This window comes from Nycticebus coucang, chromosome 16 (genome assembly GCF_027406575.1).
Source record: "Nycticebus coucang isolate mNycCou1 chromosome 16, mNycCou1.pri, whole genome shotgun sequence".
NCBI classification, from domain to species: Eukaryota; Metazoa; Chordata; class Mammalia; order Primates; family Lorisidae; genus Nycticebus; species Nycticebus coucang.
The window spans coordinates 89,773,189-89,800,992 of record NC_069795.1 but is presented as its reverse complement, the minus strand read 5'-3'; the positions used below and the strand labels follow the sequence as shown (position 1 = coordinate 89,800,992).

Here is a 27,804-nt window from a genome sequence, read left to right as displayed (position 1 = left end):
CTCCACGTGAGGAGTTTCGCGCACCCCCAGTGGTGGTAGTGTGTTCAGGGCTTCTACTGCTGTCTTATCCCCCTCACGATGGCGGGCATCCTGTTTGAGGATATTTTCGATGTGAAAGATATTGACCCGGAGGGCAAGAAGTTTGACCGAGGTAAGGTACGTAGGGGCGCTTTCGGGGAAGAGGCTAACTTCGGGATGGGCCCCATGACCGCCCATCTCGTGTGGTCTGCTCCTGCTGGCGGATCCAGATGTAGGGACTTTCCTTGGGAAACCTTTTTTGTTGTTGTTGCAGTTTGGCCGGGGTCGGGTTCGAACCCCCACCCTCGGTATATGTGGCTGGCGCCCTACCCACTGAGCCATAGGTGCCGCCCCGCTAGGGGAAACCTTTTGTGAGTGAGAAAACTGACTCTTAGCTTTCCCTGGTTTCAAGTATGCCGTTCCCACTGCCTGGGTGGCCTTTTGTCATGGTGCCGGCAAACTCCTGAGTATTGTTAAGATCATCACTTTGTGCATACATCTCACCACGCGCGTTGTCCTATTTACTTGTTATGAGGTAGGTGATGCCATCACCATTTTGTTCAGGAAGGTTAACTAACCCAGTCAAGGCTGCACAGTGAGTGACTTCAGAGCCTATATTCCAGTGTTGTCCTCAGAATCTTCTGCTCTTTGGGAAGTATTCTGTGAGTTAAACTACTTGGTATACAACTCTTTATTCTGTCATTGATCAATAATTGTTTCCCCTTGGTACCTCTTTTCCCAAAGACATGTTTTTTCTTTTTTTTAAATTTCAGGTTAATGTGAGGGTACAAACAACCAGGTCACAATATTTTAATTTGTTAGGTAGAGTCGTTGTAGTTGTGTCTCAGACCCAAAAGCTGTGCCATACACCCATACATTGTGCCCATTAAGTGAGAGCATCCCAAACTCCCCCTCCCTCATTTTCCCTCTCCCCAACTTGAACTGAAATGAGTTGCTCTCCTCCGTTTTTTTTTTTTTTTTTTTGAGACAGAGTCTCAAGCTGTCCCTGGGACAGCTCACAGCAACCTCCAACTTTTGGGCTCAAGCTATCCTCTTGCCTCAGTTTTTCTGTTTTTAGTAGAGATAGGTTCTCGCTTTTGCTCAGGCTGGTCTCCAACTCCTGAGCTCAGGCAATCCATCTGCCTCCGCCTCCCAGAGTATTAGGATTACAGGTGGGACGCCCCCACGCCTGGCCTAGAGACATGTTTTTCAAGACAGATACTAGTTCTTTTACATCCTGGTACAATAATCCCCTCATCACAGTGCATAGTACAGAAAGGAATCTTTTGAATGAATGAAAAACTTCCCCAGAGTAAGGTTCTAAATTATCCAGGCAAGCCTAGAACTTGGATATTACTCGCTGCTGGAGCTTTGATTTTTTTCTGGATATTCTGTTCACTTGCCTTAGTTTTTCTCTCTTTTTCCTGCATATTTGGTTCTGATTGAGCAGATGAGAGACCAGTGGATGTAGACTGGGTTAGACTGAGTGTTCTGTTGCATATAATCCCCAAAGTAGGATCTGTAGGATCTGCTCTGGACCTGGGCAGTTACCTCTATCACTCTTTTCCTACTTCTCCCCAGTGTCTCGATTGCATTGTGAGAGTGAATCTTTCAAGATGGATCTCATCTTAGATGTAAACATCCAGATTTACCCTGTAGACTTAGGTAAGTTTTGAGCACAGACAGTAAATAGCAAGAGGTTTTTGCTGCTTCAGCTGTTCTTGGCTCTCAGATACTGTTGTTATTTTCAGGTGACAAGTTCCGGTTGGTGATAGCTAGTACCTTGTATGAAGATGGTACCCTGGATGATGGTGAATACAACCCCACTGATGACAGGCCTTCCAGGTGAGGCAGTGGAAAAGGAAGTACTAGAAATAAGCCCTGAGGACTAAGTAGATAAGTGATATAGAAAGATTCTTTCTTAATTTCTGAAATAAGTGATGATCAGCAGAGTCTGAGTAACTTTAAGAAAAATTTTTGCACTTAAGCATTCAAATAACCAGATGTTTATTGATAGCAGTGATTACATACTTTTGACTTGTAGCTTTTTGAAGGCTGAGGAAATGACTACTGAGTTACATAGGCTGTGTGGGCGTTATCTCTTGGGAGGGAGCTCAATGTGATGGAAAGGCTTTGGAGCCTCACTGAGTTCAATTCTCAGCTCTATAATTATTTTTTGAGTAACCTTAACGTCTTTCAGCCTGTTTCTTCATTAGTAAAATAGTGATGGTCATAAGCATAGCAGCTCAGAGGGCTGCTAAGAGGTATAAATGACATATTCCTAGTATCTGTTATGCTGGCATTTAGTTACCAGTTACCATTATTAAATAGAGTCTCTCATATAGTTAATTACTATTAAGAATATCTTTGCCACTATTGTTCCACAGGGCTGATCAATTTGAGTATGTAATGTATGGGAAAGTGTACAGGATTGAGGGAGATGAAACTTCTACTGAAGCCGCAACACGCCTGTAAGTTCCAGTCTTGTAAGAACCCTTTTCCTCTCCTTGTTCTGAGAATTTGGGTCATGCTCCTGCTTCCTGTCTTGAATCTCTCTTTAAGCACCTCAGACCTTGGTAGGACCTATAAAGACTTCTTTTTTTTTTTTTTTTGTAGAGACAGAGTCTCACTTTATGGCCCTCGGTAGAGTGCCGTGGCCTCACACAGCTCACAGCAACCTCCAGCTCCTGGGCTTAAGCGATTCTCTTGCCTCAGCCTCCCGAGTAGCTGGGACTACAGGCGCCCGCCACAACGCCCGGCTATTTTTTGGCTGCAGTTTGGCTGGGGCCGGGTTTGAACCCACCACCCTCGGTATATGGGGCCGGCACCCTACCGACTGAGCCACAGGCGCCGCCCGGACCTATAAAGACTTCTAGGGGTTAGGTGCGGTGGCTCATACCTCTAATCCCAGCACTTTAGGAGGCTGAAGCAAGAGGATCACTTGAGCCCAGCAATTCAAGACTAGCCTGAGCAACCTGTCTCTACCAAAAAAAAAATATTATCTGGACTTGATGGTGCACACCCATAGTCCCAGATAAATTTTGGGAGGCTGAAGTAAGAGTATTGTACAAGCCTAGGAGTTCATCTAAGAAATCAGTCTAAGATTCTTATGTGAAAATGATTGTGCCAGTGCACTCCAGCTTGGGTGACAGTGAGACCCTATCTCAAGCAAACAAAAACTTCAAGGAATAGTTTCCAGTTTGAAATATAAGCTACTCACTTTGCCCTTTGTCAGGACCTCAAGATCCAGGCGTCCAAGTGAGAAACTGGTAATCTTGCTGTGTAAAGTACAAAAGAGAGTTGTTTCTCTAGGAACCAATGGCAGCATTAAATGATTAAACTGCTAGGCTTTTGTGTGTGTATGTGTATGTGTTTTGCTATACTGTAACCTAATCCTTCATTGTTTGATTTCCCTGCCCAGTTATTTTTTCTTTTCTTTAAAATCTTAAAACAGTGTGTGCTCTTGGTAAAAAATTTGAAAAGTATAGTAGTAATGTGAAGAAGGAAAAAAGGTCACCAACAGTTTAATACCTAGAGAAAACCTTTTATGTAGATGCTTTTGAATATTCTTTTATTTATTTATTTTTATTAAATCATAGCTGTGTGCATTAATGCAATTATAGGGTATAATGTGCTGGTTTTATATACAATTTGAAATATTTTCTTTTTTTTTTTTTGTAGAGACAGAGTCTCACTTTATTACCCTCGGTAGAGTGCTGTGGCCTCACACAGCTCACAGCAACCTCCAACTCCTGGGCCCAAGCGATTCTCCTGCCTCAGCCTCCCGAGTAGCTGGGACTACAGGCGCCCGCCACAATGCCCAGCTATTTTTTAGTTGCAGTTTGGCCGGGGCCGGGTTTGAACCCATCACCCTCGGTATATGGGGCCGGCACCCTACTGACTGAGCCACAGGCGCCGCCCACAATTTGAAATATTTTCATCAAGCTAGTTAACATAGCCTTCATGGCGTTTTCTTAGTTACTGTGTTAAGACATTTATATTCTATATTGAGTAAATTTCACATGTACCCTTGTAAGATGCACCATAGGTGTGGTCCCACTGATTACCATTCCTCCACCCATCCTCCTCCCTCCCCTGCAGAATATTCTAGTTACTGTTAATACCTTTTTCTTTTGAGACTATGTTGTTTATTCTAATGTGTTCTTTTTTTGCATAACATTATGTAAAACATGTTTCCCCATGTCATTTTATAGCTTTTCCTTAACATTTTAATAGCTGCATAACATTTCAATAATATCTTAATTCATTTGTCCATTTCCTTAATTTGGGGCATGTAAGTGTTTTCCACCTTTGCTAATACAAAGAACGTTGCCTTGTGTATATCTGTACCTTCATTTTTGTCTGAAATTTGGTTTTTAGGAGAAAACACTAGCAGGGTACCTCTTTTCTTTCTTAGGCTGGGATGGAGAGCTGCTGAGTAGCAGCTGCTCCAGAGCTCAGACTTATGGGACTGGGGCCTTCTGTTTCAGCTCTGCCTACGTGTCCTATGGGGGCCTGCTCATGAGGCTGCAGGGTGATGCCAACAACCTGCATGGATTTGAAGTGGATTCCAGAGTTTACCTGCTGATGAAGAAACTGGCCTTCTGAACCTCAAGGAAAGCCAGCCTTGATGCTCAGTCACTCAGATTGTGGACATTGGTCAAGCCTGAGTAACAGATGCTGTTGTTCACCTGATAAGGAGAAGCTGGCTCCCTTTCTCCTGAGGGTGCATCTTTAGCTGATCTGGACTCAGTGGGAAACTGACTTACCTGTAAAAGACCCAGTGGAAGAACTTAAAATGAATAAGAAGTTGTCCTGTATGTCATTTTTTAATTAAACTTTACATTTTCAGATCATCCCCCCCTGTAAAAAATCTATTTACTTTAAAATCACTTTTTTTTTTTTTTTTGTAGAGACAGAATTTCACTTTATTGCCCTCGGTAGAGTGCCGTGGCGTCACACAGCTCACAGCAACCTCCAACTCCTGGGCTTAGGCGATTCTCCTGACTCAGCCTCCCGAGTAGCTGGGACTACAGGCGTCCGCCACAACGCCCGGCTATTAAAATCACTTTTTTCTAATTTGTCTATGATATTTTATTTCAGGCCCACAGCCAGATGATCATATGTCAACATAGGATCTATTTCAGCCTTTTGGTATCCGGGTTCAGGGTTATCTGAGTCTTCTGGCTGATGTTCCCATCACTTGTCCTTCAATGCTGTTTTCTATCTGGGAGAGAGTGTTGTGCTTTTGGCTTCTGAGGGTACCCTGGGTCCAGAAGATACCACCCATTTGGCATAAAATTTTGAATTGGCAAAGAGTCTTGCTCATGTCCTTCCAACACTTTCAGTCTCTTAGGAAGTCAGTTCACGTTGATGAATGAGTCACTTACATAGTCTGGGAATATTCATCATTTTTATGAACGCTTTGAGTAGAGGCTTTTAGACACGGGGCATGACTAAGAAGAGAGCAAGAAGAGAAGACTGTGGTTATGGAAACAGGTGAAGAGCTGGCTCTGTTCCAGTGGTGGCCTGGGAGGAAGGGCAAGTGGTGGTGGTTCTTCCCAGTGACTCTGAACAGAGCTGCTGCACAGACCAGTGAGGTGGACAGGGCAGCAATACCAATGAGGTTGGTGGTCCATTGCCAGAGACAGGACAATGCAGCAGCCTGACTACAGTCGCTGACTTACAAATGGAGAAAGAAAAAAGGAAGTGGTGATGAATACAGGGACTCCAGCACATGAGCTGGCTCTTCAGCTTGGCATTAGAAGTCTCTGAGAAAGTATATGGAACTCTGTTTCCTCCTAAGGAATTCAGGGTAACAATTCAGAAAGATTCTCTGTGAGTGTGTATTAAGTAGTTGTGGCTTTTGATCACCAGGCTTTGCCCCTGCTGGGATGCCTGGGGTATTTCCTTCCCCATCGTTTTCAGGTCTTTACATGAGGTGTTAGAAATAGTATTAAGGGAAATGGGTTGACTGAATGGCCTCAGCAGGGAGGAAGGAAAGGTGGATGGGGTAGGATGGGAGTCCAGGAGAGTAGGAGATACCATGGAGGTTGGGCATTTTTACAGAATCCTAGAACCTTTCCGTGGGGTCAGATTTTTGGGGGGGTTGGAGAAGGATAGATTTAGATTAGAGTGGAAGAACCTAGTTACCAGTAGTAGTGTGGGGTATCATAGTAGACTGTCCTGGCTGCCCTGGAGTAATAGAAGAGAGAACTGGTATAAAGTTGGAAAGGGATAGGAGTATTAAGATTGCAAAAGGGGGGCGGCGCCTGTGGTTCAGTGAGTAGGGCGCTGGCCCCATATGCCGAGGGTGGCGTGTTCAGGCCCAGCCCCGGCCAAACTGCAACAAAAAAAAATAGCCGGGCGTTGTGGTGGGCGCCTGTAGTCCCAGCTGCTTGGGAGGCTGAGGCAAGAGAATCGCGTAAGCCCAAGAGTTCGAGGTTGCTATGAGCCTTGTGACGCCACGGCACTCTACCAGAGGGCGGTACAGTGAGACTCTGTCTCTACAAAAAAAAAAGATTGCAAAAGGGTATTTTTTGTGTGTGAAGAGATGGAATGAACCAGACAAAATTATTTGGGAGTGAGTTAGATTCTTTTTTTCTATCATGTCATTAGCTTAAAGGGTTAGATTGATTATAGTTGAGGCAATTAGTTGACACTGGAGAAGCCCATCAGTATCTTTGTATTTGCCCTTAACTGGAGTAAGTCCAAGATGCCTGGATCTTTCTTGCTCCTTTGCAGTTGTGCCTTTTCATGTCTCTCAACTGACTACAAACCCATATTCTCTGGTCTCTTTGGGATATCTTGTCCTAGGTGCTGGCTCTTTCATGTGCCCTGAAGTTTCATTTGATTATTAAATTTAACCTACTTAAATTCAGTAAATTACAATTTCAGCTTACCATTCCCTTGACCACGTTCTGGAATGTGTAGTGTGGATGAACTAATTCTCTCCGGTGCAAGAAACATGACACCATCTGAGATTTGAACATTTCTGAGCTTTGTGCATTTGTTGATTCCTTCTCCATGGTAACTGTTCTGTCCATGAAAGGAAAGAGGGGCACTGGGATGTGTCTAAATTGGTCACCCCCACCAAGAACTTTGGTTTTCTACTTAGAACTCTTTAATTGTTGATGTATTTACTCCCTAAGTACTTGGAAATCTTTTCCTAGTAAAAAGAATTGTGAATGATTTACTGGATAGTGCACCACACTGGGGAGAGTATGGGCCCTAGAGGAAGTCAGACTAGGGTGTTTGTTCTTTTCCTGCTCACAGGTTGTGTAGCCACTGGGAACTCACCTGACTTCTCTGAGCCTCACCTGTGAAATAGAGATGATAATACCTACCTTACAGAGTTGTGTAAGATAATGTACATAAGGTTCCAGACACATTTGCTTTCATTCTACCGTAGTGGAATGCTTTTGTGACCCTGGGGTATTTGGCAATGTTTGGAACTCTAGATTCCTATTTGGTAGCCTTTTGTCCTTTCCTCTGGGGTGGTTGGAACAAAAAAGCTTCCACTCATTTTCCTACCAGGTCCTCAAACTGCGGCCTGCGGGCCACGTGAGGCGGTGTGATTGTATTTGTTCCCGTTTTGTTTTTTTACTTCAAAATAAGATATGTGCAGGGTGCATAGGAATTTGTTCATAGTTTTTTTTTTTAAACTATAGTCTGACCCTCCAACGGTCTGAGGGACAGTGAACTGGCTCCCTGTTTAAAAAGTTTGAGGACGCCTGCTCTAGAGGTAGATTGACTTTTGCAATGGAATTTTTGTTTTTTGTGAAACATAAACCTTCTCTTCCTGAGCATCAAGGCAGCAAAGCCCCATAAACCTGACTTCTTTTCTAGCAGAGTTTATAGTGGTCAACTGGGCTCTTTATAGATACACTTATAGGAACTGGGAATGAGCCTTCATCTTGGTGCTTAACTCGTGCTTGTCCTGCTGGGAGAGCTGGAGGAGCCTGACTCAGGCACTTCCTGCACTTCCCTCTGACCTCCACAGGAGGGAGGCAGGAGTCCGTGCCTGGTGAAGCCTCCTGCTGAGCAGCTGCTGTTTGCTCAGCTGTCACATTCAGGTTCCTTCTACTGAACTATCTGCACAGTCTTACCTAGAGTGTGAGGTGCTCCAGGGCTTCCTGTTAGCATTTTTTTGAGGGGAGGAGGGGTGTCAGGGATTTATTGTACCCTGTGAAGAACATCTCTCTCTTTCTTTTTAGTGCTGTCATTTATTCTTATACAGGCTCAGTTTTATCTATTGCATAGGGACAGCATTTCTGAGAGACAACTTATTTCTCAAGAGTTAAGTATCTCTTAAGAATAGGGGATCAAATGATATTCCCACTGAGAATGGTAGTGAAGGACATGGAGCATCAGAAGGCCTTAAACTTGAAGCAAAGGAAACTACCCTTTCTTTTCTGATATAAAGGTTAATCTCAGCCTCTGTTCAAAGGCCAGGTCAGCCCAGATCCTTGCAGAATTATTATGAGAAAGCATATAGAGAATGAGCTACAAATTTGTGTAGAAAATAGACCAAAGATAACTAGCTGCTCTTCTGAATATTGTTGATAGCTTAAAAAAATAGCTTCTAAAGATTTAAAATGTACAATGAAAAAATGATCCCTTTCCTGTCCTTTTTATCGCCCTTTTCCAGGGTTTTGGTTTCAGGTGAAATCAGGCAATCTGGAATAGCTGAAGGTGTCTCCCAGGGACTGTCCCCAGGGACTGGAATGGCACGTGAGATTCAGTGCTAATGTTGGTGGTGCCTGAGTACCTTATACTTCCTGAGACAGATTCTGGGAGTGAGGGTGGGCTGCAATTGGAAGAGGGCTGGTAGAGTTGGGTATGGTAGCAGAAGGGTCAGGAAGCACGGCGTGGAGCTGAACTGCTGGAGTAGGTGAGGCAGGTGAAGGAGAGAAGAGTGTGTACTGTCCAGTTTGTGGATGGGTCAAGGAAGGAGAATATCCAGGCTGGAGGCTGGGTAGCAGGGAGCCTGTGTCCGATGTTCCTGGGGAAATGTCTAGGTCTCCTAGGGTTCTGAGTGAGGGTCCAGGGAAGAGTCCATGAGTTCCATTCAAGAGTTTGTGTGTCCTGTTCAGGTATCCAGGGATTTGGTCCAGGGATCTGGAAGTTTGGTTCAGCAGACCAGGAATCTTGGCTTTGAGTCCTTGCCTCCTGTTCAGAAGTCCAGAACTTGTAGTTCTGGCTGAGACAGTGGAGTTTGTCTCCAGCACTCCCGAAGTCCTGTTTGGGAGGTTGTTCAGTGTGAGGAATAAAGAGGTACTGCTTGGGACAGCTGTGGTGGGTGGGGTCCGCCTGATACAGAGAGTGGGTCTTCCTACAAGCAGCAGAAAACGCACTTTTCCTCGGAGAAGTTGTTGGAAGCTCAGGAAGATGGCATTGGGATCCTTGTGAGCTGTGGTCCTGCTCTGTGGAGGAAGCTGAGGGCAGAGGATGGGCCTGAGGCCAGAGACCAGGGCCAGATATCAGGCCTCCCCTGTGTATATAGGAAAGACAGGATACCAATACCCAGACATTATTGCTGGGAAGCAGCTCTCCTTTATAACTCTTCTACCTTCAAGATCCCTAGGAGACCCCTTCTTCCCTGAGGTCTTCTAGGGGGATTGAGTCAGAGAAGGACAGTTTGATTGAGGACTTACCTGGGTTCCAAGGAGGCCCTCTAGGGCTCCAAGGAGGAGGCGGACTTGTCCAGAAAGCTGCCCCAGGAGGGATGAGAAGCAAGTGGGTCCCAGTTGTCTCCGTGCTGCCATCACTCCCTCTAGCAGAAGGGTCACTGCTCCCAGAATGTCCTGTGCCTTGGTCTGCTCCTAGGAGAGATGGAAGAGAGAAGTGGACTGCTTCAAAGGGCATGCTAATAGTGGGTGGGGAGCCCAATGGAGCAGCCAGCAGGATGAATCATAGGAGCTGAGAATTGGACAGGACCAAGGTCCCACCCAGCACAGGAATTCCTTCACAGTCTCCCAAAAATTGGTCATCTGAAGTTGCTTCGTTAACTCCAGTGTCCACTAACCCAGGCTGGTCTTACATTTAGTTTCAGTCAGAAAAGTTAATTTTTTTCTTACATTGCTGAAATCTGCCCTATGATGGCTTTTATTTTTTGGTTCTAGTGCGGCAAATCTTTTTCTGCTACAAAACCTTACAACCATACAATTTTTAAACTAAATATAGATAAGAGAGCTCTATCATAATAATCATAAAGAGAAGGGACTACATAGTATCTATAGGAATAGCCCTTCTTCCCTGACGCAATCCTGAGGGAAGAAAGGGGATTCTTAGGATCTTAAGAGTGGAAGATACGACTGATCTGAGTGCAACCACTCGGCAGATTTCCTGAGTTCCAGGCTATTACAGCTTGCTATACTATAAGACCACTTTTCCCTAAGTTAACCAGACAGGCTTTTGTTTTTGTTTGTTTGTTTGTTTAACCATTCCTCATACTGTTCAGGCTGCTTCCTTCTGGACACATGTTAGTTTAATATGATCTCTCTTAATAAATTAGCATTGAGGGTGATGTCCAATACTCAGGTCAGTATTGTTTTTTTTTCAGGCCAGTATTTTTAAGTGTAGTCCATAAAAGAAAATAGTTCTATAGGAATACTTCCACAGCATGGCTGCTAACCATCTAAAGCAACCTAGAATTGCTAGCTTTAAATATATGTAGTAGCTGCTTTAGTAATCTTATGTACTAAGTTTAAGTTAATGCTCTCAGATCTTTTTCATAGGAAGTGCTAGGGCTAGAAGTTTAAATGATGGCAGCAGGGCTTCGTGTCCTGAAAGCTGGAATAGGACTTTACTTCATTAATTTACACATGTAAAAGTTTATATATCTTTGTTAAACTTCACCTTTTTGAGCGAGCATTTCAGCAATTTGAATCTTGATTCTGTTTTTTGTATTTTAGTGATACTTTCCAACTTTGTGTCATCTGTGGATGACAGATCAGTCTTACTTCTTTATGCCAATTTAAGAAGGTTGAAGGAGAACAGGTCATAGGCATGGCTATAAGAGCCTTCTCTCTAGCTTTTCATGGTGTTCTGGTTCAAATCTCTTTGTCAAATCCATTGTCATCCTGTCCATAGGATATTATCATAGGTGAATGTAGATTGGGTTGTGGGGTTAAGCTGAAGGTGAGATATTTATAGGAAGCTCAAGAATTTTGAAGAATCAAAATTGGGAAGCAATAGGAAACTGATGAAGACAGGACTTAAAGGAGCCAAAGATAGGGATGGTTTTCTCACCGTCTGGGTTTTCCATTCTCCCAAGCTAAAGTCCACAGCAGGCAGCAAGACAGGTGTAGACAAAGGGTTAACGTCTGGGCACTGGCTCTGTTGAAAAATATTGGTGCCGGGAGAAGGGAATTGAAATAGAGGGGTATGGGGGCCTAATGACTAAGATGGTCTTTCATGAGAAATACATCCAGACTAGAGCTTTTAAATGAGGGTTCTATTTCAAATCATAATCCTTGTGAGGGACTGGTGATCAGTAGGTGGTTACAATATTGGACAAAGGGTTATTGGGTCAGGGAGTGAAAGGAAATGCTGGGTGTGAGGACATCTTACTAGTTAAGTGGATAGAGGGAATACTGCTTGGAATTCTCACCAGTCTGCTGTGAAGGACATAGGAGTCGCGAAGCAGTTTATTGAGGAGTCGGGGGTCACAGGCAGGAAGAGCCGGGCTGGACAGAGTTAGTCTTGCAGTTAGGAGAAGCATGACCACAAGGAGCAATTCTTAGATGAGGAGAGGTGAGGTGGAAAGGGGTGGATAAGGAAAAAATCATTATCTGGTGGTGGTCCAGGAATTCCCAGTTAGGACCCAGACCTGAAATCCAGGGAATCTGCTGTGTAGACATCTTATTTTGGGGAGATTGGGTTCCCCCAGCTCCCCCACTGTAATATGTCTTCCTTCTCCTTCCCCCTCTGCCATGTTTTGCTTTGGCCCTAGCTCCTCAAGTGTGTTCTTACCAGTCAGCTTCATTCTGGCTGGGGTGTCTGGCTGGAGTGGCTCCCTGTATGGGGCCTCTCCCCTGAATCCTTCCTGAGGCCATGGAGGCGGCTTGGACTCTTGCACTTCTGGGCAGAGTAGGGTGTGGCAAAGGTGAGCTGAGGAAGAAGGTCTGGAATCTATCCTGAAAGTGAGAGGAATAGTGATGGTTTAATCAGAAAAGACTGCCTGACAGGAAGAACAGATGCTGGGACAGCTTGAGATGCTGACTAGCCTAGAATTGCTAACGCTCTGACTGCTCCCACATCTTCTACTGATTGCAGCAGGTGGCACCTCCTTTTTGTCCGTGCTCCTCAGTGAATCTGACACAGGTTTGTGCCCTCTGATCCCTGCTGAGACTAAGTAGCAAGACATGATACGTATACACAGACTTTTTTTTTTTTTTTTTTGAGACAGAGTCTCACTCAGTCACCCTGGGTACAGTGCTGTGGCGCCATAGCTCACAGCAACCTCAAACTCTTGAGCTTGAGTGATCCTCTTCCTCAGCCTCCCAAGTAGCTGGGACTATAGTTGCGCACCACCAGTTTTTCTATTTTTGGCAGAGATGGGGTCTTGCTCTTGCTCAGGCTGGTCTTGAACTCCTGAGCTCAGGTGATCCTTTTGCCTCAGCTTCCCAGAGTGCTGGGGGGGATTACAAGTGTGAGCCACCACGCCCAGACTATACACAGATATCTTAATTGGCCTCAAATTTTGAGTAACCTTAGTTGTTAGGTCAGAAAATCTGGGACAGGGTAGAGAATGAAAGTATTGCGGCTTAAGCCTTGGAGAAGAGAGTGGAAAACGGACTATACAGACAGGACAAGGAACTAGCAAACATGTACAATGTGTTGAGGGGCAACTTCAGTAATGGGTGGGAGGGTTGAAGACGGGGATTGGGCAGATATATAACTAACTGGAACTTCTAGAGGTCAGACATCAGAAGATAGTGTGGAGAAATGAACCTCTCATCCTTTTCCTATTTACCCCCATGCATAAAGCCTTCTGGAATTTTTCTTTGCATTCCAAGTTCTGAAATACCCCATTTTTAGAGGCAAAAAGATAGGCTAACTGTCCTGGAACTTCCTTCCTGAGGCAAGTTGCCCAGGAATGGGCACCTGCTGAACAAGGTAATGCCCACCTTACACAGCTTACCTTGCCTCAGCCACCCACCAACATATCTGTCTCGTAGCCCGCACCTGCTCCCTGCCCCCTCTGCAGACCCCTTCCGGTCCTTCACAGGACCCCCCACATGGCTTCCTCCTCCTTTCACAAGTTGTGCAAAGAGGTCTGCACCTGATTCAATATTGGGATTTCCTGTAGGTCTGTCAACATGCATGAGCCCTCCTCCTATTACCCTCTCCTAGTGCCCTGGCTTGCCTGCCCCAGCTTCCCACCCTAGGATTCAGAACATTAAGCTAACAAGGGATGTCCAGCTATGAATGGGGGCCGGGCCTCTGTCCATCTTGGTGCTGTATTCCCCATTCCCTAAATTCACCTTCTCTCTTACTTTCTCCCTGGGCTCATGTCCCCTTTCCCTAGGGCTAGCCAGGACTGTTCTGTATTCTACTAAATAAGTGATCAGTCCCTCAGAAACCAGTACCCCACCCCCTACCCTTGCTGTGCCCTGCTCCTCCCATTCTGGGAAGGCTGCACTCTTCTTGACAAAGGTCAGTGTCTGTAGGTCCAGTTTGCCTGCCCCTCCCCCAGCTGAGAGCCCAGTCCTTCTTTCCTGTCCTTCTTACCCTTGCTTAACCCCAAACCCTGCTTTCCACTCACCGGGTAGAGAAGGCCTAAAGGACCCAAGTGCACAGCAGGCAGCACTCTGGGGGGCAGATGGGTAGGAAGACATGTGGCGTTGGGGCATAGCCCCTCCACGGCAGTGGGGTCACACGCCTGCCCAGGCCACTTCTGCCCAATCAGAGCAGGGAGCCACCAGACACTGGTGAAGGCCCCCGGAAGTGACGCCTTTTCTTCCCTAGAGCCCCTGCCTGGACCATGGTCCACTCCTCCACCCACACCGACCACAGGGAAGATTTGGATAGGGAGACTTTTCCAAGGAGATGGGAAACATGGAACTTGGCAGGGGAAAAGACATGGGAGAGGAGTAGAGACTTTTCCCAGGAGGAAACTGGCAGGACATTTTTGTCCCTGGAGAAGAGAAACAGAGTTCTTGTTTTAGATCGGTGGAGTTTTCAGTCTCTGGCTATCTAAATTTCTTTTTCTTGGATACTACACCTGCTGCCAAAATCCAATAAGACTCTTGCTTTCCTGCTTTTCCCTTCCGTAATCCCCTAAGGAGTCCTATCTTGTCATTCTCCCTTTCTTCCCATTCTCCCTGTCTTGTCATTCTCCCTTTGGCTGTGCCCCAACGCCACGTGTCTTCCTACCCATCTGCCCTCCAGAGTGCTGCCTGCTGTGCACTTGGGTCCTTGAGGCCTTCTCTACCCAGTGAGTGGCAATCTGGATATTGCCTGTATTAGAGAATGATCTTGTCAAGGGTCAGTGTTATGGGGAAAAGTTGTGGATGGTTTGAGAGGACTGTAAGGTATAGGGGCACATGCATGTGTGTATGCACTTCTGGGCACTTGGTTAAACCTGGGTCCAGGTGCTGTTCTGCTTGGACAGCTGTGCACGCTTATCTCTGTGCTCAGGCCCTCCTTTGCTTGCTCTATCTTCCTCTCTCTTCCATCTCCGACCATTCCACATGTGACAAGAGGAATAACCAGGCCCATGTGTCCCTGTCTTAGGAAAGAAGCTGCTGGACCTCCTCTGCAAATACCTCCCCCACTGGCCCCCCTCTTCCTTTGGCCCTGGATCTAGTTCCTTTGCTGTTCCCTCAATCTCAGTCTCCCCATAGTCTCTGTCCTCAGAGGCCTCCTGGCCTGACGTCCCTTCTCCCTCTCCTTCTTCTTCCTCAGGCTCTCTCCTGTTCCTCCTCCCAAGGATGGGGATATCCGCTGAGGAGTATGGCCTAGATCCCGGAATTCTCTAGTTCAGCCAGACAAGATGCCTCCCAAGATTAGGAAGGAGGGTGCTGGACTAGCTGGAAGGATGGTGGTGTATAGGAGTAGGAGGGGACAGAGAAGCAATCATGACCAGGAAGCCAAGACAAAGGAGGTGGGGGTGGGTTGGAGAGGCAGAGGGTCCCTTGGGTGCAAGAAGAGGGCGAGAAAGCAAGAGGGTCCTGGTTGAATGGGCCTGAAGACAGGTTACAAAAGAGAGGGAGACACTGTCACTGGACAGAAAGGGGAACAGTGCCAAGCTAGCTCCTTGTCCGCGGTGACACAAGAATGAGAGGAGATCTCAGAGAGGAGTTAGAGACACAAGCTAGGCAAGAGAGAGAGAGGGTGTTGTGGAGCTTGCCGGGTGCCGTGGGCCCAGAGTCAGAGGAAGATCAGTTGATGGGCCTTTCCTGCACGTTGTCATCTTTAAAGACAAGTCCTCATTCTTCTGGCAGGAACTGGGTCCTCACCCACTGACTAGTCCAGGCCTCAGGTCCAGCCTCTGCCCCTCCCTGGCCTGAGGCTCCTGTTTTGGGTGGGACACGCACCTCCTGGTCCAGCCGCCACAGGCAGCGGGGGGGGGGGGCTCCAGGCTCGCCTCTCCTCCCCTTCTTCGTGCCCCCCTGGTCCCTCCCCTCCTCCTACCCTCTCGCTCCCCCTTCCCCTCCAGCCCCTCCCTCCTCCCCTGCCCGGTCCCAGCCCCTCCCTCCCCTCCCCCACTCGCGATCCGGGCCGCTGCCGCTGGGCCGGACCCCCCCACCCCACACCCCGGGGCTCAGCCCGGCCCCTCGCCGAGCCGCCGCCGCCGCCCCGTTTGCCTAGGAGGAGGCCCCCGGCCGGGGCGTCGGGCGCGGGACATAAAACGGGCCGGAGACGGCGCCCAGGGCACTAGAGCAGCGTACGGCCCGGGTCAGCGCCCGCCTGGCCGAGCTCTTCCCGGCCGCTCCTCCTGCCCCGCCCGGCCTGGCGCAGACTCTGCGGACACTCGACTAGCCCCTCGCGGCGCTGCCCGGGCCCTGGCCCCGGCCCCCTCCCGCCGCACCGCCCCCGGCCCGGCCCTCCACCCTCATCCCTCCTCTCCCTCCTCCCTCCCGCCTCCCCAGCTGTCCCGTTCGCGTCATGCCGAGCCTCCCGGCCCCGCCGGCCCCGCTGGCCCCGCTGCTGCTCCTCGGGCTGCTGCTGCTCGGCTCCCGGCCGGCCCGCGGCTCCGGCTCGGAGCCCCCAGCGCTGCCCATCCGTTCCGAGAAGGAGCCGCTGCCGGTTCGTGGAGCGACAGGTAGGTGGGCGCCCGGGGGGAGGCGAGAGCGGGGAGCCCGGTTTGGGGCAAATCCTTGCCGGCCCGGAGGGGGCGCCGGGCGCAGGTGGCTCGGCGCAGTGGGCAGCCTGGAGATGGGCCGGGGCCGCGAGGTGGTGCCCGGAGACCAGGACCCGCAGGCAGCGCCCGGGGCGGGCGCACGGCACGAGCCGGGCAGCGGCCGCCAGCCAAGCCCGTCCCTGCAGGCTGCTCCTTCGGCGGGAAGGTCTATGCCTTGGACGAGACGTGGCACCCGGACCTGGGGGAGCCCTTCGGGGTGATGCGCTGCGTGCTGTGCGCCTGCGAGGCGGTGAGTGGACCCCGCAGCCCAGGGCCTCGCGGTTGGGGGAGCGCTGGTGTCCTGGGACGTTGGAGTGGACTCGGAGCTGCTGAGGAGAAAGAGGCTAGTCGCAGATATTTAGGATATTTTTCTGGTGGAGGAAGCGGGAGGATTGCCCTTTTCAAATCTTGGGTGCTATATTGGTCGCCCACTTTGAGGCTCTGTGCCAACCTCATTTCGTTTGTCTCTCACTTAACTCCCATTACAACCCAGCTAAAAAGATACTATTATTATTTCATGTTGCAGATAGGGACCTTAAGGCCCTGAGAAGTTAGGTAACTTGTCTAGGGTAACGCAGTTTGTAAGTGGCAGAGCTTTCTCACTCCGCGGACCACCTTGTCCTGGTCCCTGGACTCTTCCCCCATCGCCCTGAGGCATCTAATACTCATTTGGTTTCTATGTCTTTTCTACAAGCAGCCTCAGTGGGGTCGCCGTGCAAGGGGCCCTGGCAGAGTCAGCTGCAAAAACATCAAACCCGAGTGCCCAACCCTGGCTTGCGGGCAGCCCCGCCAGCTACCTGGACACTGCTGCCAGACCTGTCCCCAGGGTAAGACCCGCTCCGCGTGAAGGAAGGCAGCAGCGATACTAGGTCCTGGGCCACGTGGATGGGGTGACCGACCAGCTGAAGGCTGTGCTCTTTCCCCTGGCGCAGAGCGCAGTAGTCAGGAGCGGCCGCCAACTGGCCTGTCCTTCGAGTATCCGCGGGATCCGGAGCACCGCAGTTACAGCGACCGAGGGGAGCCGGGCGCTGAGGAGCGGGTGCGCGGTGACGGCCACACGGGTAGGTGGGGGAGGCGGGGTACTGGAGGTAGCGTCGTAGTTGAGGCTGTGCCGCCAGCCAGTTGACAGTGCATCTTCCTCCCCTCACAGACTTCGTAGCGCTGCTGACAGGGCCAAAGTCGCAGGCGGTGGCACGGGCCCGAGTCTCACTGCTGCGCTCTAGCCTACGCTTCTCCATCTCCTATCGCCAGTGAGAGCTGGGAAGAAGGCGGGAGGGGGTCAGCTGAGGGCGGGGAGGAAAATTGGGAGAGTTGGGGCTACTTCTGGCTCAGACTCAGATTCCCATGTCATCCGTGCTGTCATTCCCAGGCTGGACCGACCCACCAGGGTTCGCTTCTCAGACTCCAGTGGCGGTGTCCTGTTTGAACACCCTGCGGCCACCTCTCGAGATGGCCTGGTGAGATGATGCCATTTCTGAGTGTTTATCCAGTCTGGGCACTGTGCTGAGAGCATGCCCTGCATTGCTTCCACAACAGCCCAATGGGAGGAAGGCACTGACATGATACCCATTTTACAGATGAGGGAACTGAGGCACAGTAGCAGAATGTGATTTGTTCAAGGTCACACAGCTAGTAAGTGGTGGAGTCAGGATCTGAACCCAAGCATCTGTCTCCAGGGTCCCTCCTTGAGCTTTCTAGGAGGGCCTGGGGGCTCCTTTCCATACTGCTTTTTCACCAGGCCTTTGCCTCTTAGTTGGCCTATGCTACATACTGCCTGAGTGTAGGGGCCTTCTTATCTTTCTGCTCCAGGTCTGTGGGGTGTGGCGGGCAGTGCCTCGGTTGTCTTTGAGACTCCTTAGGGCAGAACAGCTGCATGTGGCACTCATGACACCCACTCAACCTTCAGGGGAGGTTTGGGGGCCTCTCATCCGGCACCGGGCCCTGGCTGCAGGTACGGGGAGCAAATAGCCCCTGGATGTGAAATTCTAAGTCTTCTCTGTCCTCAGTTATAAGGTGGACTGAGCAGGTGTTTTTCTGATGGGCTCTCATGGTTCTTTCTCTCCTAGAGACCTTCAGTGCCATTCTGACTCTGGACCGCTCCACACAGCAGGGTGTAGGGGGCATTACTCTACTTACTCTCAGTGACACAGAGGACTCCTTGCATTTTTTGTTACTCTTCCGGGGGTTGCTGGAGCCCAGGAGTGGGGGTAAGTGGGATGGGGGAAAAGCAAATGAGAGGCTGGGAGGAGCACCTATCTCAGACGTTCACATGTGTGGCCTTGCAGGGCCAGCCCAGGTTCCCTTGAGGCTCCAGATTCTGCACCAGGGGCAGGTACTGAGAGAACTCCAGGCCAATGCCTCAGTCCAGGTGAGTGAGGGTCTGGCTCTTGCTGCCACCTACTCTGGCCTCTTGTTGTTGCCTACCACACCCTTCTCTGTCTCCAGGAGCCAGGCTTTGCTGAGGTGCTGCCCAACCTGACAGTCCAGGAGATGGACTGGCTGGTGCTAGGGGAGCTACAGATGGCCCTGGAGAAGACAGGTGGGGCAGGGCTGCGCATCAGTGGACACATTGCTGCCAGGCAGAGCTGTGATGGTGAGGCAGTATACACACAAGGGAGAGGCAATGACAAGGGTGGGTGGGGAGAGATCCTGGGGCCTAGGGGTATGAGTGGCTGTGGGGCAAGCCTGCCATAACCTGTCTTGTCCCTCTGTAGACCTGCAAAGTGTCCTTTGTGGGGCTGATGCCCTGATCCCAGTCCAGACTGGTGCTGCTGGCTCAGCTAGCCTCATGCTGCTAGGAAATGGCTCCCTGATCTACCAGGTAAGAGTCAGGGACTGCAGGAGGTGGGCAGGGCAGAAGGACAGGCTGCAGGGGTTCACTGCCTCTCCACTTTGCCTCCACCAACCCTGCCCATTAGGTGCAAGTGGTAGGTACAGGCAGTGAGGTGGTGGCCATAACACTGGAGACTAAGCCTCAGCGGAGAAATCAGCGCACTGTCCTGTGTCACATGAATGGACTCCAGCTAGGAGGACACACGGTAAGGGCTCCAGGCAGAGCTGGGCCACCCAGCCTGTGTGTCAGGGCTGCCAATGCATGGGTTATAGGAAGCCAGGTTGACTTGATATTGAGTGGGGAGGTTCAATATCATTTATTCCCTCAGGACTCTCTCATTGATTTGCTGATTCATTTGACACATTTTAGTGAGCCCCAGGCTTGGACCGGAGTACAAAGAAAATCAGATGTGTGGCTTGGCATCTGTAGTACAGCGGTTACGGCGCCAGCCACATACACCGAGGGTGGCGGGTTTGAATCCGGCCCAGGCCAGCTAAACAACAATGACAACTGCAACAAAAAATAGCTGGGCATTGTGGCGGGAGCCTGTAGTCCCAGCTACTGGGGAGGCTGGGGCAAAAGAATCACTTAAGCCCAAGAGTTTGAGGTTGCTGTGAGCTGTGATGCTACAGCACTCTACCCAGGGTGACATAGTGAGACTCTGTCTCAAAAAAAAAAAAAAAGAAAAATCAGATGTGACCCCTGTCCTCAGCAAGATCACTGTCTAATGGAAGGAGTAGGGGAGGACAGTGCAATAGACCCTGTGATCATACATGTGACGGCAATGGTTAGTACTTATGCCTTTCTTTGTACCAGGTACTGAATTGGTTGCCTTACTTACATTGTATTTGACCTTCACAGTATCCATTTTATAGACAAAGTGAAATTTCAAAGGTTATGGCAGAAGAGAGACTTGAAACTGGGCTTGCAAGGTTTTTGTTTTTTTTATTGCCCTCGGTAGAGTCCTGTGACGTCACAGCTCACAACACCCTCCATCTCCTGCGCTTAGGCGATTCTCTTGCCTCAGCCTTCTGAGTAGCTGGGACTACAGGCACCCACCACAATGCCTGGCTATTTTTGTTGTTGTTGTTATTGTTGCAGTTTGGCCAGGGCCAAGTTTGAACCTGCTACCCTCTGTATATGGGGCTGGCGCCCCACTCACTGAGCCACAGGTGCTGCCCGCCCAGCTATTTTTTGTTGCAGTTTGGCTGGGGCTGGGTTTGAACCCGCCCCCACTGGTATATGGGGCCGGCGCCCTACTCACTGAGCCACAGGCACCGCCCACTTGCAAGTTTCTTATCCAGCGTTTCTGGCACGTGCAAGTGTGTATGGGTGCCATGGGGGCACAAAACGTGCAAAGGCTTCAGCATCTTGGGCTTGTGTAAAGGCTGAGGAGGGCACATCTTTCCCTGCCCCCAGGCCATGGGTGTCTGCCGTGGACTGGGTGCCCGGGGGGCTCATATGCTGCTGCAGAACGAGCTCTTCCTGAACGTGGGCACGAAGGACTTCCCAGATGGAGAGCTGCGGGGACACGTGACTGCCCTGCCCTACAGTGGGCACAGTGCCTGCCATGACAGTGAGTACCCCAGGGGTCTGGCTGCCCTGTGGTGTCTTCTAACTTGTGACTTGAATATGTGGGGGATGGTGCCAGAGGGCTAGGGCCTGCTGTGTCTTTCTCTGTACCCGAGCTCTGGGTTGGCATCTGAAGAAGGGGGAGATTGAGGGTGGCCCTGAGCCTAAAACTTCCTGCTCCCTGGGCCCCGAAGCTGTGGACAGTATCTTCCTGCTCATGGAAACTATGTTGAAGGAGATGGGAAATGTGGGATTGGGGGCTGCTCTAGGCCACCTTCTCATCTGTTACCTCTCTGTCTGGACCCAGCACTGCCTGTGCCCCTGGCAGGAGCCTTGGTGCTACCCCCTGTGAAGAGCCAGGCAGCAGGTCATGCCTGGCTGTCCCTGGATACCCACTGTCACCTGCACTATGAAGTGCTGCTGGCTGGGCTTGGTGGCTCAGAACAGGGCACTGTGACTGCCCACCTCCTTGGGCCTCCGGGGATTCCAGGGCCCCGGCGGCTGCTGAAGGGATTCTATGGCCCAGAGGTGAGGACATGATGGTAGGAGGCAGCTTTTTACCTTGAAGTGCTGTGTGGGCCTGTGGGTTGGAGAAGCAAATTGCAGGCAGCCTTGTATTGCAGAGCTGGTATCACCTCCGGGGTCAGGCAGACCTGGGGACGAATCTGATTTGGCTTTTTATTATTTACTCTCTTTTCTACATCCTTCTCTGGTGGGATCTCTTCGATAGTATGTAACTATCATAGTCTAGCAGGGGTCTTCAAACTGCGGCCTGCTGGCCACATGAGGCGTGTGATTGTATTTGTTCCTGTTTTGTTTTTTTACTTCAAAATAAGATATGTGCAGTGTGCATAGGAATTTGTTCATAGTTGTTTTTTTTTTTTTTTAAACTATAGTCCGGCCCTCCAACGGTCTGAGGGACAGTGAACTGGCTCCCTGTTTATAAAGTTTGAGGACCTCTGAGTCTAGGGGGAGTAGGTGGGATTGACCAAGCAAGCCCCCTGAAGTGGGATGGGTTGCCATGGACTTGGAGTCAGAGAGACTTGGCTTCTAAGCTCCACACCATTACCAATGGACTTTGCTGCCCTGGAGACCTTATTTAACCTCCCTGCCTCTCAGTTTCTTGATCTGCAAATTTGGGACAGTAGGTTCAGCCCTACTGTGCCTTGTTCCTGTCCATTTTCCTGTCTACTTTCAGGCCCAGGGTGTGGTGAAGGACCTGGAGCCTGAGCTGCTGAGGTACCTGGCAGAGGGCATGGCCTCCCTGCTGATTACCACTAAGGGTAGACCTAGAGGGGAGCTCCGTGGGCAGGTAGGTGGGCAGCGGGGGTAGTAGGGATGGTGCAGAGCTGGGATCTGCCCTTGCACTAGTCACTTGCTCTCCCAGTTCCTTGGGAGTGGTGATATCACCCTCTCTGGCTGGTGGGGAGGATGAAGCTAGGCAAAGTCCATCAGGAGGCTGGCAGCCCACCCATCCGGTCCCTGGTGGCTGAGATGATGGTGGCAGCTTAAGGCATCCTCCTGGACCACCGCAGCCCGCAGGGGGCGGAGGTGTCTCCTGCTGGCGGGCTGGCGGAGGCTGGTGGGAGACGCGAGGGGAAGCCCCTGCGCCCTCAAACGGCGGTCCTCTCAGGTACACATCGCCAACAAATGCGAGGTGGGTGGCCTGCGCCTAGCGGCTGCCAGGCCGGAAGAGGCTGGAGCACCTGGGATTCTGGATGCAGCGGCCGCCGCATTGCCCGCGCTGCCCTCGGTGCCGGCCCCCGAAGTTCCAGCGCTCGCCAAACCTTCCGGTCCTGGGCGGCCCAGAGACCCCAACACGTGCTTCTTCGAGGGGCAGCAGCGCCCCCACGGTGCTCGCTGGGCACCAAACTATGACCCTCTCTGCTCGCTTTGCACCTGTCAGGTGGGAGGCCCAGGAAGGGTGCACTGGGTCCCGAGGTTTGAGGCCCCAGGGTCCGGCACCCAGTCAGCACCGCTACACTTCTCTGCAGAGACGAACAGTGATTTGTGACCCTGTGGTGTGTCCGCCGCCCAGCTGCCCGCACCCTGTGCAGGCTCCTGACCAGTGTTGTCCTGCGTGTCCGGGTGAGTTCCCTGCAGGGAAGGGTAGAGGAGGGGGCTGGCTAGGGCGGGTCCTCTGGGGAGGGAAGGGGAATCATCCTGTGCCTTCACCATGGCTTCACAGGGAAACAAGATGTCAGAGACCTTTCAGGGCTGCTCAGGAGCCGGGACCTGGGAGAGGGTGAGCTGGAAGGGTGTGCACAGGGGTGGAAAGATCCAGAGGAGCCACTGGGTTGGATCAGGAGGGCAACTGGAGGGGGAGAGTAAATATGGGGTGGGCTGATAGGCACAGTTCCAAATGACACCTAATAGGTTTCATCAGTGTGACTGGCCCACAGGCAGGCCCTTGGGTTAGGCTAGTGTGGGTTTGATCTGAGGCTTAAGCCTTGGCTGTGGGCCTAGCTGATGAGCTCAGTAGTAATGGCCACTGGGTACTGTCCCCCTACCAGGCTGTTATTTTGATGGTGATCGGAGCTGGCGAGCAGCGGGTACCAGGTGGCACCCTGTCGTGCCCCCCTTTGGCTTAATTAAGTGTGCTGTCTGCACCTGCAAGGTATATACACCCAATCTTCTCTGGGTTATGACCCAGCCAGGTCTGCCCAGATAGGGAGGGGTCTGCCAGGTGAGGAAAGCCCATCCTTGATGAGGAGGACTCAAGGATCAGAACAATATGAGAAAAGCTCCTGGCTTTGAAAGTCAGCTTCCATAGGAAAAGGGAAAGGGCTGATCTGGGTGTGAATTCTAGCTCTGCCCCTGACTTGCTCTCCATGACATTAGGCACTTTCTGTAGCTTTCTGAGCCTTACTCTCCTTTCCTATAAGCAGATGTGATAGGACTTACCTTGCAAGGTTACAATGAGGATTTGAGTCCAGATATATAAAGAAAACTTAGGCCTCTGGGTAAAAGGTCACAGATACATTACATTTGAAGTGTGGAAAAGGGGATGACAGAAGCAGGAGGCTTATGTGCCCCCCTCCTTCCTGACCCCCCTCACTCAATGGATCCTTACAGGGGGGCACTGGAGAGGTGCACTGTGAGAAGGTGCAGTGTCCCCGGCTGGCCTGTGCCCAGCCTGTCCGTGCCAACCCCACAGATTGCTGCAAACAGTGTCCAGGTGAGGGGCATGCAGTCACTTAGGGCTCACCTTTGGGCTTGGGCAGGTCTTGTCCCATGAGGGGATGCATGTTGAGGGTGAGGGGAAGGAGCTGAGCCAATTCAGCATTTCCTGTGTTGGAGCCAGGGCTCTAAATGCAGTGGAAAGAGTATGATGTACTAGTTTGGTATGATGTACTAGTTTGGTATGGTGGGTTCCAGCTCCTGTCCCATCCACCTACCCCCCCACCCATCCACATATCCATCCATCATCTACTCATCCACTCATTCACCCACTCAACCACCATCTACCCACCCATCCATCCATCCATCTACCCACCCACCCACCCACCCATCCACTTATCTACTCACCTATCCACATATCCATCCATCCTTCCACCCTCCCACCCACTCATTTACCCACTTATCTATCCATCCACCCACCTACCCATCCCCCCCATAGACCCACCCGTCTACATATCCATTCATCCATCCAAATTCATCACCTATTAAATGTCAGAAAGTGCTAGGTGCTGGGGATTCAAAGAGAAATAAAACCTGATTAGTTTTCCTGGAGTGACTGACCTCTTCCTCCTTCGCTCCCACAGTGGGGTCAGGGGCCTATCCCCAGCTGGGGGACCCCATGCAGGCCGATGGGCCCCGGGGTTGCCGTTTTGCAGGACAGTGGTTCCCGGAGAGCCAGAGCTGGCACCCATCGGTGCCCCCCTTTGGGGAGATGAGTTGTATTACCTGCAGATGCGGGGTAAGTGGGGAGCAGGAGCTTGTGTGAGGTGGGCATTGGGAGACTGGTCTGGAGTAGGAAGACCTTCCCAGGGGAGGCAGACTTCAGGGGTGGGTTTCTCTGAAAAGGCTGAAGGCCAGTGTGCCCAGTTCCTGTGGGGGACCCTCTGTATCTGTTCTGTCCTGTGCCAGGCAGGGGTGCCTCACTGTGAGCGGGACGACTGTTCGCTGCCAGTGTCCTGTGGCCCAGGGAAGGACAGTCAATGCTGCTCCCACTGCACAGCCCGGCGGCAGCGTGAGTCAGGGAGCAGAGCAGCAGCAATGTCTGAGAGCTGACTATGGGATGCTCAGGGAGGGAAGGAAGCACCTTCCAGGGGCCAGGAATGTATCATCTGTCTCAGGGGTGCTTTTCTTTTCTTTTCTTTTTCTTTTTTTTTTTTTTTCAGAGATAGAGTCTCACTTTGTTGCCCTCGGTAGAGCTTTTGGGCTTAGGTGTTTCTCTTGCCTCAGCCTCCTGATAGCTGGGACTACAGGTGCCCGCCACAATGCCTGGCTATTTTTTTGTTACAGTTTGGCTGGGGCCGAGTTCAAACCTGCCATCCTCGGTATATGGGGCTGGCGCCCTACTCACTGAGCCACAGACGCTGCCCTTCTTTTCTTGTCTTGTCTCTTTTTTTTTGTTGTTGAGACAGAGTCTCACTCTGTTGCCCAGGCTTGAGTGCTATGGCATCATACTCACAGCAAGCTCAAACTCCTGGGTTCAGGTGTAATCCTTTTGCCTCAGCCTCTCGAGTAGCTAGGACTACAGGTGCCCACCACAATGCCTGGCTAGTTTTTCTATTTGTAGTAAAAACGGAGTCTCCCTCTTTCTCAGGCTGGTCTGGAATGCCTAAGCTCAAGCAATCCACCTGCCTTGGCTTCCCAGAGTGCTGGGATTATAGGTGTGAGTGAGCTACTGCACTTGGCCTCATGGGTGCTGTTCTGATCCACCCTCACATCAACCTAGTGGAGTTGATATTACCTTTTTTTCACAAATTAGATTTCAGAAGCTCAGAGGAATTAAGCAACGAGGTAAAGGTTGCTTAGCTGGTATGCGCTGGCCTGCTAAGAAAATTCTGACTTTTCTGGGGCCAGGGCAGAGATTCTCTGCTCTGCCCTCTGTGCCACTCCATTCTGTCTCTCCTCTTCCAATACTCCCTCCCATCTGTCTCCAACAGCCCCAGAGACCAGGACTGTTCCAGAGCTGCAGAAAGAAGTTGAAGGCTCCTAGGGAGCAGCCAGAGGGCTACATGACCAAGAGCACGGGGCCTGAGCTGGGGGAAGGGTGACACTGAGGACCTTGCAATCTCCTGTGGGAAACTCAGTGCCTTTGCTCCTCTGTCCTGCCTCTTCTCCGCCACTCTCCCCCCCCCACCCCCGCCACTACCTCTGGGAACCACAACTCCACAAGGGGGAGAGGCAGCTGTGCCAGGCCAAGGCCATATCCGCCCCAGCTCCTTCCTGTCACCCTCGGCCTCTGCCCTGGAAGCCCAACCCTTTTCCTTGTGTACATAATATCACTGGCTTGTTGGGATTTTTAATTTATCCTCACTCAGCACCAAAGGACCCCCCACTCCATTCCTGTTGCCCCTGAGCTGAGTAGAGTCATTATTGGAGAATTTTGTATTTATTAAAACATTTTTTTCAGTCTTTGGGCTTGAAGTTGCCTCTTTGTGGCCAGGAACCTGAATGGGCCCCAGAGGAGAAGGGTCAGAGAGTAGAAGGTGAGAGAGAGGGGCTCTGGCCCCAGGGGCCTCCCTTGACCCTTGGAGAGCTACAAAGACTTGGATCAGTATGGCATAGCAGTCCTGCAGCAGGATTTAGATTCAAGTTTAGTTAGCCATGTGGCTGTCATTTTTGCTGACTCCCTGTTTGAAGTTGTTCCAAAGAGAAATAGAAGTGCCACCAGCCTCTAACTTATTTGTCTAAAGTGAGGCAAACACTTTCCTGTTATTCTTCTACCTTGGAAACTAATTGTGTTGTGCGCCAGTTCTGGGGCTAATCTGGATCACAGCTCTGGTTCAGCTCTTGGCCAAGCTTATCTTTTTTTTTTTAATCTCTGAAACATTATCAAGAAGACTGAGCTTACCTTGAGAGCAAGTGATGTACAGAATAGGACAAGATCCTGCTCCCGCTCTGTCCCCTTCCCCCATTCCACTTCTGCCGTTAGAAACCGGGCATTCCCACAGGTCCCACAGGCTCTAGGAAACAAAGGTATCAGAACAGAAATCTAACAGATCATGTGCCTGCAGATCTATCTTCCATATAAATGACATGGGGTGAAATAAATCTGGTATTTTATGATCTGGTCAGGCAAGGAGAAGAAAAATCATAGGTTTCTTTAGTGTTAGGCGTGCCATGTGTGTTTAAGAAGTTATTGTCTTAGCCCATTGAAGCATCAAGTTCCAGTTCTGCTGTTAACTAGCTGAGTTATTTAACTTTCATGAACCCCTGCTTCCTTTCTATAAAATAGATAATGTCTTCCTCTCAGGGTTCAGTAGGAACTCATGCATTACATAGTTTGGTCCAAGGGCATGCTAACCAAGGTGGGGTTTCTGGGGCTGTGTAGGATGAAGGCAGGGAGCAACCTGGGGATGAGAGTGGCAGTGGGCATGATATTCTGCTGAATGCTCAGGGAAGTGGTGTGGAGGGCCAGGCTGAGGGTGCAGGGATGATAAAGATGGGAATAGCTGGATTTTGGCCAGAGCTCTGGCTATTATAGGAGGATCATGAAGGCCAGATAGGGATGAAAAAGCAGCAGGATTCAGTACGGGGTTAGACTCAGGGAATGAAGCACAGCACCACATGTGGTTTGGTGGAGGGTTTGGTCCAGAAGTGGAGGTGCTGGCAGCATTGCCTTCCTTGATGAGTAATGAGGGAATCTGGAGGGAAGAGAGCTGGGAAGGAACATTTTGATCTTCAGGTTTAATAGGCATTTGCTAGAAATGTTGACAAGACTGGGGCAGAGGCAGACAAGAGGGAGTCGGGTGAGGCAGTCATGGGATGGTTTAGTGGGCTCCATGAGGCAGAGGCCATCCCATGGATTCTGACATCCAGACACTCAACTGGGATTCAGAGCAGGACTCAGTGGATG

The 27,804-nt window shown here is 50.6% G+C and overlaps 3 protein-coding genes across 15 annotated transcripts; 2 read left to right on the top strand and 1 right to left on the bottom strand.

The window, feature by feature from the left end:
- The first annotated feature begins 10 nt into the window (after nucleotides 1-10).
- Nucleotides 11-8,168, top strand: POLR2H (RNA polymerase II, I and III subunit H). 4 transcript variants are annotated; one of them, XR_008374830.1, is made up of 6 exons: nucleotides 11-151; nucleotides 1,600-1,683; nucleotides 1,770-1,863; nucleotides 2,406-2,489; nucleotides 4,509-4,835; nucleotides 4,932-8,168. XR_008374830.1 is itself a non-coding variant. In XM_053564293.1 (5 exons), exons 1-5 carry the CDS (start codon nucleotides 79-81, stop codon nucleotides 4,624-4,626), a joined length of 453 nt encoding a protein of 150 aa, XP_053420268.1. In that variant the 5' UTR covers nucleotides 11-78; the 3' UTR covers nucleotides 4,627-4,871. The 4 variants fall into 4 exon arrangements, 3 of the variants coding, with proteins under 3 accessions (XP_053420268.1, XP_053420270.1, XP_053420269.1); XM_053564293.1 differs by lacking the exon at nucleotides 4,932-8,168 and having other exon boundaries at nucleotides 4,509-4,871; XM_053564295.1 differs by lacking the exon at nucleotides 4,932-8,168 and having other exon boundaries at nucleotides 18-156; nucleotides 4,509-4,871.
- Nucleotides 8,169-8,288: 120 nt separating this feature from the next.
- On the bottom strand, nucleotides 8,289-14,938 carry THPO (thrombopoietin). Of its 6 annotated transcripts, XM_053564292.1 has the most exons (7): nucleotides 13,790-14,938; nucleotides 11,995-12,158; nucleotides 11,633-11,760; nucleotides 11,272-11,358; nucleotides 9,675-9,842; nucleotides 9,375-9,455; nucleotides 8,289-9,258 (listed from the first exon to the last, which is right to left on the bottom strand). In XM_053564292.1, the coding sequence occupies exons 2-7, from the start codon at nucleotides 12,005-12,007 to the stop codon at nucleotides 8,875-8,877; spliced, it is 861 nt and encodes a 286-aa protein (XP_053420267.1). In that variant the 5' UTR covers nucleotides 12,008-12,158; nucleotides 13,790-14,938; the 3' UTR covers nucleotides 8,289-8,874. The 6 variants fall into 6 exon arrangements, with proteins under 6 accessions (XP_053420267.1, XP_053420264.1, XP_053420262.1 ...); XM_053564289.1 differs by having other exon boundaries at nucleotides 8,289-9,474; XM_053564287.1 differs by having other exon boundaries at nucleotides 8,289-9,455.
- Nucleotides 14,939-15,998: 1,060 nt separating this feature from the next.
- On the top strand, nucleotides 15,999-26,360 carry CHRD (chordin). 5 transcript variants are annotated; one of them, XM_053564271.1, is made up of 23 exons: nucleotides 15,999-16,291; nucleotides 16,516-16,619; nucleotides 17,067-17,196; nucleotides 17,302-17,430; nucleotides 17,520-17,619; nucleotides 17,739-17,826; nucleotides 18,179-18,320; nucleotides 18,436-18,576; nucleotides 18,655-18,737; nucleotides 18,815-18,962; nucleotides 19,084-19,190; nucleotides 19,288-19,407; nucleotides 20,622-20,778; nucleotides 21,082-21,302; nucleotides 21,973-22,086; nucleotides 22,408-22,680; nucleotides 22,769-22,862; nucleotides 22,963-23,019; nucleotides 23,288-23,391; nucleotides 23,850-23,952; nucleotides 24,539-24,693; nucleotides 24,864-24,966; nucleotides 25,889-26,360. In XM_053564271.1, exons 1-23 carry the CDS (start codon nucleotides 16,135-16,137, stop codon nucleotides 25,939-25,941), a joined length of 2,883 nt encoding a protein of 960 aa, XP_053420246.1. In that variant the 5' UTR covers nucleotides 15,999-16,134; the 3' UTR covers nucleotides 25,942-26,360. The 5 variants fall into 5 exon arrangements, with proteins under 5 accessions (XP_053420246.1, XP_053420245.1, XP_053420248.1 ...); XM_053564270.1 differs by having other exon boundaries at nucleotides 17,064-17,196; XM_053564272.1 differs by having other exon boundaries at nucleotides 16,153-16,619.
- Nucleotides 26,361-27,804: the final 1,444 nt, after the last annotated feature.

Bases quoted from the DNA above. Each gene is read 5' to 3' on its own strand.
- POLR2H (XM_053564293.1), top strand. From the start codon at position 79: ATGGCGGGCATCCTGTTTGAGGATATTTTCGATGTGAAAGATATTGAC. The intron at 152-1,599 runs GTAAGGTACGTA...ACTTCTCCCCAG, and splicing joins GGGCAAGAAGTTTGACCGAG to TGTCTCGATTGCATTGTGAG. The intron at 1,864-2,405 runs GTGAGGCAGTGG...ATTGTTCCACAG, and splicing joins ACTGATGACAGGCCTTCCAG to GGCTGATCAATTTGAGTATG.
- THPO (XM_053564287.1), bottom strand. The intron at 11,359-11,632 runs GTGAGAATTCCA...ATTTTTCAACAG, and splicing joins ATGTCCTTCACAGCAGACTG to AGCCAGTGCCCAGACGTTAA. The intron at 9,843-11,271 runs GTGAGAAAACCA...CATCTCTCCTAG, and splicing joins GAGAATGGAAAACCCAGACG to GAGCAGACCAAGGCACAGGA.
- CHRD (XM_053564270.1), top strand. From the start codon at position 16,135: ATGCCGAGCCTCCCGGCCCCGCCGGCCCCGCTGGCCCCGCTGCTGCTC. The intron at 18,321-18,435 runs GTACGGGGAGCA...TTTCTCTCCTAG, and splicing joins GCACCGGGCCCTGGCTGCAG to AGACCTTCAGTGCCATTCTG. The intron at 18,577-18,654 runs GTAAGTGGGATG...GTGGCCTTGCAG, and splicing joins GCTGGAGCCCAGGAGTGGGG to GGCCAGCCCAGGTTCCCTTG.